Source organism: Alligator sinensis, unplaced genomic scaffold (assembly GCF_000455745.1).
Source record: "Alligator sinensis unplaced genomic scaffold, ASM45574v1 scaffold31_1, whole genome shotgun sequence".
Lineage (NCBI taxonomy): Eukaryota > Metazoa > Chordata > Crocodylia > Alligatoridae > Alligator > Alligator sinensis.
This window is the reverse complement of record NW_005841884.1, coordinates 1,743,725-1,749,838: the sequence shown is the minus strand read 5'-3', so window position 1 is coordinate 1,749,838 and position 6,114 is coordinate 1,743,725. Positions and strand designations below refer to the sequence as shown.

The 6,114-nt window shown below is 46.2% G+C and overlaps 1 protein-coding gene across 1 annotated transcript; it reads right to left on the bottom strand.

Annotated features, from left to right (window-relative positions):
• Positions 1-2,176: 2,176 nt before the first annotated feature.
• LOC112549233 (ankyrin repeat domain-containing protein 45-like) lies at positions 2,177-6,114 on the bottom strand. Its single transcript, XM_025196725.1, is given in 3 exon segments — positions 2,177-2,263; positions 4,734-4,901; positions 5,829-6,114. Coding segments are annotated over 3 exon segments (498 nt in total). The 3' UTR covers positions 2,177-2,219.

The following is a 6,114-nucleotide window of genomic DNA, read 5'->3' as shown; positions in this document are numbered from 1 at the left end:
GCCGCTTTTGCTGGCTGGTGCAGACCTGGCCGGCCTCCTCCCATCCCCAGCAGCACATGGGAAGCCGGCTTCAGCTGCATGCCGCTTTCCCTGGCCGGTGCCGACCCGGTTCTGCCCAGGCGGGTCCTGCAGCACCATGTCAACCCAGGCATGGCACCGGCAGGCTGGGCAGGCCCCAGGTTAACCCTGGCCTGGCCCCCCAGCTTCTCCAGCACCAGGTCAACCTGTCTGTAGCCAAGCAGCTTCTGCAGCACCGTGTCAACCCGGGCATGCATGCCATGTCAACCAGCACCATTTCAACCCCTGCAACTTCATTGGTGTCAAAGATCACGTGACATCACTTCCTGATATGATACCACTTCCTGTGACGTCTTTGAAAATGGCTCGCCAGCCCACTGGGTGATAAAAAGTTGGTGATCTGGCCCCACATTCAAAAAGGTTGGACACCCCTGGTCTAAGCTGTGCTGAGTGAGAATGTTCCTCACTGTACGAGCTCCGCACCATAACTTGTCTTCCTTGTTCAGCCTTCCCTGCACCTTCTCTGGGTGAGATTGTTGCGTGAATATGGCTGATGAATATCTGCAGGGCCTGTTTAGCTTCTGCAAAACAGGACACAGAAGACAAGGTTCACATAATGGGAAAGTATTTACAGAACTAATCAAAGGTCTCCAGAGACAGACTACAATACAAAAAGAATCTGGCTTGGGTACCATGGGGAAAAAAGCTGCTGGAAAGGCCACATAAGTAGCAAACATTTGTCCTTATAAATATAAATGAATGAAACTTTGCTGTATGCCTAAAAGGTAGATATATAATGTCAGCCCATTTTAGAGCTGGGGATATTATGATCATCATAGTTCCATTGATGTCAATGCTAGATTACATCAGCTAAGGATTTGGCCCCTGAGAGATGAAGTGTCTGGTCCAAAGCCACCCAGAGCGCCACAATCTAATAATTTCCTAAACAGCTGTATGCCATGCTGCAGATGTGCTCAGACGATATCCCCATTAGACCATGCTGCTTCCTCTTACAAGCATCATTAAGCAACATATCTTGTTGTATCCAGATATATATGTATAATCCAGATCCTGTGCAATGGTGAATGCCCCTAAATCTTTTTGGCTTTATGGGAAGTTGCCAGAACTCCACCTTCTCTCAAGATCACTGTGGTTCACTTTCATAGGGTGCAAAACTAAGGCATCAGTTGTTGGCAGAACTAGAATAAGAAAGCATCTTATAAAGAGCAGAGAGCAGACCACAGCAATAAGCAAGTGACTGAAAAACAGGATGGATCCCATTACTCACAGCAGACGGACAGTATTAACACAAGAAACTGTGACTTCAGTAGGTCTGCTCATGTGAACAAAGGGTTCAAAGTCAAGTTCTCAATGAGACCAGGTTGCCAGGTTCTCTGATTCCCTAAGTGGAATTGCTGGTCCCACTCACTCCCCAGTATAAGGTAATAGTGTAATTGTCAAGCCAGGACATTGTTTTAATACTGTACTACTTTCAACTTATATAGTCCCATTCACCTGAGGTTTTCAAAGCACCATACACAAAGGGTTGGTGTCATCCCCACTTTAGAGACTGACAAACTGAGGTACAGAGAAGTTAAACCAATGGCAGAATCAGCATTAGAAATCAGTCTTTGTAACTCCTCCCCATGCCCCACTCTAATCACTAGACCACATTAGGTTGTTGTATCTTTAACTCCTTACCTTGTTTACTGAGAAAAGCTTTATGTTCCTTATGACATCATAGTACCTATTCTGAAAAAAATCCGCAGCCGGTGAGATCACCAGTTTACAACTAGTTTGGCCTCAGTGACTAAATGCTATGATAGAAGGAAATACACCCAAGGCAATATAGTATGAGCTCTCAAGGCCACTTGCTGCTGGACCTCTGGCTACATTTGGTTCGTGGTGGCAACCAATTCACAGGAGTCTTTTCTGTTTAAAAAACAAGACAATGTTTATTCAAAGTTTCTTCCTGGGTTTTTCTCTCTGGGCTGTCTTCTTGTTCCAGAATGGCCTTTGCATTTGTGGTCGCCCAAGCTGGAGGAGAGTTGGCATGGATATTCTTCCAGAGGATCTGAAACAAATGGAGCTTGAAACACAGCTTATGTCTACTTTCCTGCCCTACCCTTTGGACCAATTATCTCTCTACTTTACCAACCTGGAAACAACCAAAGGATGGATGGATATCCTGTGTATTAGCATCAAAGTAGTCCTTTACATCCTCTGTTCTTTATCTGTACAGTATCTATGGATCAAATGGAAGATGCATCAAAGAAGTGATGTGATGCCCGAAGTGAGTGATGTCCATTACCAAACTCAAAAGGTCCTAGCTCAGCAGAAACCAACCATTTTGTCTGGAAGGCTGGATAGGCAGTGCCTGTTTGCAGGCTAGATACCACCGGTGGTCCCAAATTGGCACCCAATGCAGGTGTGGCGGGGCCCCATCCGGCCACAGAGACAGGGGTTGGGTCCCACCCACTCCTGTCCCTACACCCTGGGGTTGGGTCCCAGAATCCTGGAACTACCCACTTCTAGCCCTCCATACCAGGATTGGGTCTCAAGGCCCTGGCACTGCCCCTTGCATGCTAGTTCTGGGCTGTGGGGCTCAACTGTGTCCCTGCCCATGCCTTAGCACTCGGATGGGGCACTTGATTCAGACCTCTGGTCCTGGAGCTCCCCATGGGTCTGGAAATTTGGCAGCATGATAGCATTGCCACTTCCCACCCTCCACTGCCAAATTTCCAGATCTGTGGGAAGTCCCACATGCTGGATGACATGGCACTGCAGCATTAATCTGGCCCAAAAGTCAGGGGGTGACTGCTCCTGGATTAGAGCATAGCACTGGAGATTCTTTAGAATTAAGACCTGTGAACTACATTCCTAAATCCATATTTGGACATTTAAATAAATAGTCCAGTTGTCAAAAATGAAGAGATTCAAGCTCTCCCACTGACTCTTCCTAGCTCTCCATGGAAAACCCACTATAAGCCCATGCATATCCTGGGAGCTGCTGCCATGAAGTTCTCCTTTTAGCTCCTGAATATTAGAGACTGGTTTAAACCCTAGAACGGGCAATGGGGAAATGATCAAGCACTTTACCTGCAAATGTAAAACCGGTGGGAGTTTCCAGTTGAAGAGAGGGGTAAAAAAAGGAGATTTTCTTTACAAGAAACTGCACAGAACAAATCTGTGGCAGTGGAAATAAGAGTCTGGGCCAGGGCCTGAGCCTGGCATAAACCAAACTAGCTCCACTGAAGTCAATGAGTCAGATTGTTGTGTAAATCATTGTAATCATTGTAACTGTCAATGGAGCTGATTTATACTAGTTGAAGGTTTGGTCCACTGACACTTGAATTTTTAAATAAGAAAGAAATCTGGCCTGGTAGTTTGTGACTCTTGAAGAATTACATTCCCCGTGTTATGGGCTCTGTCTTTCCAGGTAGTAAGTCAGACATCCACAGTTTCGGTTGCAACAGAACTCTATGGTGAGCACACCTCCAATGTGGACAAAATGCTGTGGAGACTGTTGGCAAATACACCCATGATGATGAAATACCTGAAGCACGTCTGCCACCATGAAAGGAAAAAAGTCCCACCATGGCAATTAAATAAAAGGAGAAAGGTGGAAGAAACTGAGGATGATGAAGAAATATTCCCTGCTTGTCCTTATAACCACTGCTCCAGTGTGGACACTGTGATGCAGGAAGTATAAATGGAAAAAGGGCCCCTCCTTCTCTAAAAATCATATTTTTATGCTCTGATAGTTGTTCTCCAAATTCTTTACATGGATGTTGTTAAGGAAGTCAGTGGGGGCACTAAATAGAAATCAATGGCTGTGTGTTTGAACTGTTCACCTAATGATCTAATGTCATCTGATGATGACAATTGCAAAGTTGAATTCTGTCATGGACAGAGTAGAATGGGAGGAGGGAAGCAAAATGGTCTAATTAAAAGCAAATGTTTGAACACTCTGGTGAGCGTGTTTTGAATTTGGAATATCAAATAACACTATCCTTGGCAGAAAAAAGCCACCATTTTCCCCTACACTTTAGCTATACTGAGCCACACTAGCAATATGAAGCAGCTCAGGAGCTGATCTATCAAATTAGCTGCAGCTCCCCTGGCAAAAGGCAAGTGCCAGTGTAGCACAGAGCTGGAGTAGTACTCTTGCTCCTGAGCACTTTCCAAGTGGCCAAGCAAAGAGGGCATGGTGGGAGAACCACTGTGGGGCTACAGTGAACCTTAGCTGCAAGAACGGACCCTCAGGGCAGCAGCTGTCAGGTATAACAGAGCAGTTCTTAGACTGTGCTAAGTTGCCCCAGAGACCAAACAGGTCCATGACCAGCCCATGTGTCTAGGAGCCACACCAGTAGGAATCAGCTTCACCCATTCTCTCTGATCACTGGCAGGATCAGGAAATCTGAGCCAGATTTTTCCTCTTCCCTAAGAGTTTCCTTACAATCTGGTTAACTAGCTACCCATGGCCCACTCACAGTGTCACAGATGAACATCTGGTCTCAGTAGCTGAAGGGGCTAATGACCTGAACAACACAACATCTGCAATTCATAGGGCTAGATCCTCAGCTGTTGTAAATCCTCCTTACATCATTGATTCAAGTGGAGCTTGGATGATTTCCACCAGCTTAAGATGTATGTCCCTTTGGTGATCCAACACTCATCTGTACAGCTGTGCATCTCAGGAGTTTCTCTCTCACCTGACCAGTCCAGGAAGTCGACGCACTCAGCCTGGCCATAGCGGCAGGCAATATCTCGGGCCTTTTCACCTCAGAAAGCGGTTGCTACAATATCAGCTCCCAGTTCTACCAGAATTTTCAAAGTTTCTAGTTGTCCCCATGCGGCAGTACAGTGAAGGAGTGTGTAACCTGGGCGAGATGTGGAAGAAAAGTCATCAAAAAACACACAGAATTTCTTTTCCTTGGGGAGTATTCTCATAGTACTTCAGCAACTTCCTTCCCTACAGGACCCCTGAGTGCTACATAGACATGTAGCACACCTGAAATACAGAGATGTTTGGATGAGAAGCAACCAACCAACCAGGACACAGCCCACAGCTGGGGTAGGGGAGAACATTGTGGCCAAGATAATTTCTCAAAGTGCCATGCAAGGAGCCCATCATACAGTGAGAGAGAAAAAGAGTCCAAAGTCTCTCATAGGACAGAGGCAAGGGAATTTTATGGCAAGATTTATGGAGGAGAAAAGAAATTGAGTTGCAGGAAATAAAACACATGTAGGCAGCTAAGTCAACAGAAATGGTTAAGTAATACTTAACAGCAGAGAGTTATGGGAGGGGAACTGGGAAGAAACCAAGACAGGAGTGAGCAGCATGGAGAGGTGGAGCTATGATGATAGGTGGGGACCCAGGGCCAGCTTCAAACTTAATGAAGTCAATGGAAAGATTTTCAGGGGTGTTTGGACCTAAGCAGCAGAACGAGTAGAAGAAACAGGGGTTTGTAAATTTAGAGAGGCTGGGTTCACAACATCATAGGGATGGAGGGGGCCTCATGAGGTCATTTAGTCCAGCCTCCTGATCATCCCTGACTATCCATCCATCCAAGACAAATGTTTGTCTAACTCACTCTTGAAAATCTCCAGGGATGGAGATTTCACAGCTCTTCTAAATACCCCTTTTCAATGCCTGATCACCCTCCCAGTGAAAAAGATCTGAGGATTTGAGGAGTAGTAGTCCAGGTCCTGTCCCAGTGAAGTTAAAATGAGTCTTTCCTTTGACTTGGATAGGAGGTGGAGCAGAGTGGGAGTGAGCAGGCATGGGACCCACTCCTGCTGTATACTTCTGTCTGTTTTATCTTTCTTGTCCAGCCTGTATTTGGCCAGTGCTCTGATGACTTCGCTTTGTCCAACCATGCATGCTGCATACAGCAGGTCTCTGCCAATAACGTCCTTTTCCAACAGCAGTTGCATGGCTTTTTCATAGTTGGGGTCCTCTGGGTCCTCAAAAATCTGCTGTACACCCTCCACTTCTCCCAAGAGAACAGGTCTCAGGAGAGAGTTAGAATACTCTGACTCCTCAGCCTCCTGTCCTGTATCTGCCAGCCCTATAGCCTCTGCTGGATCCAT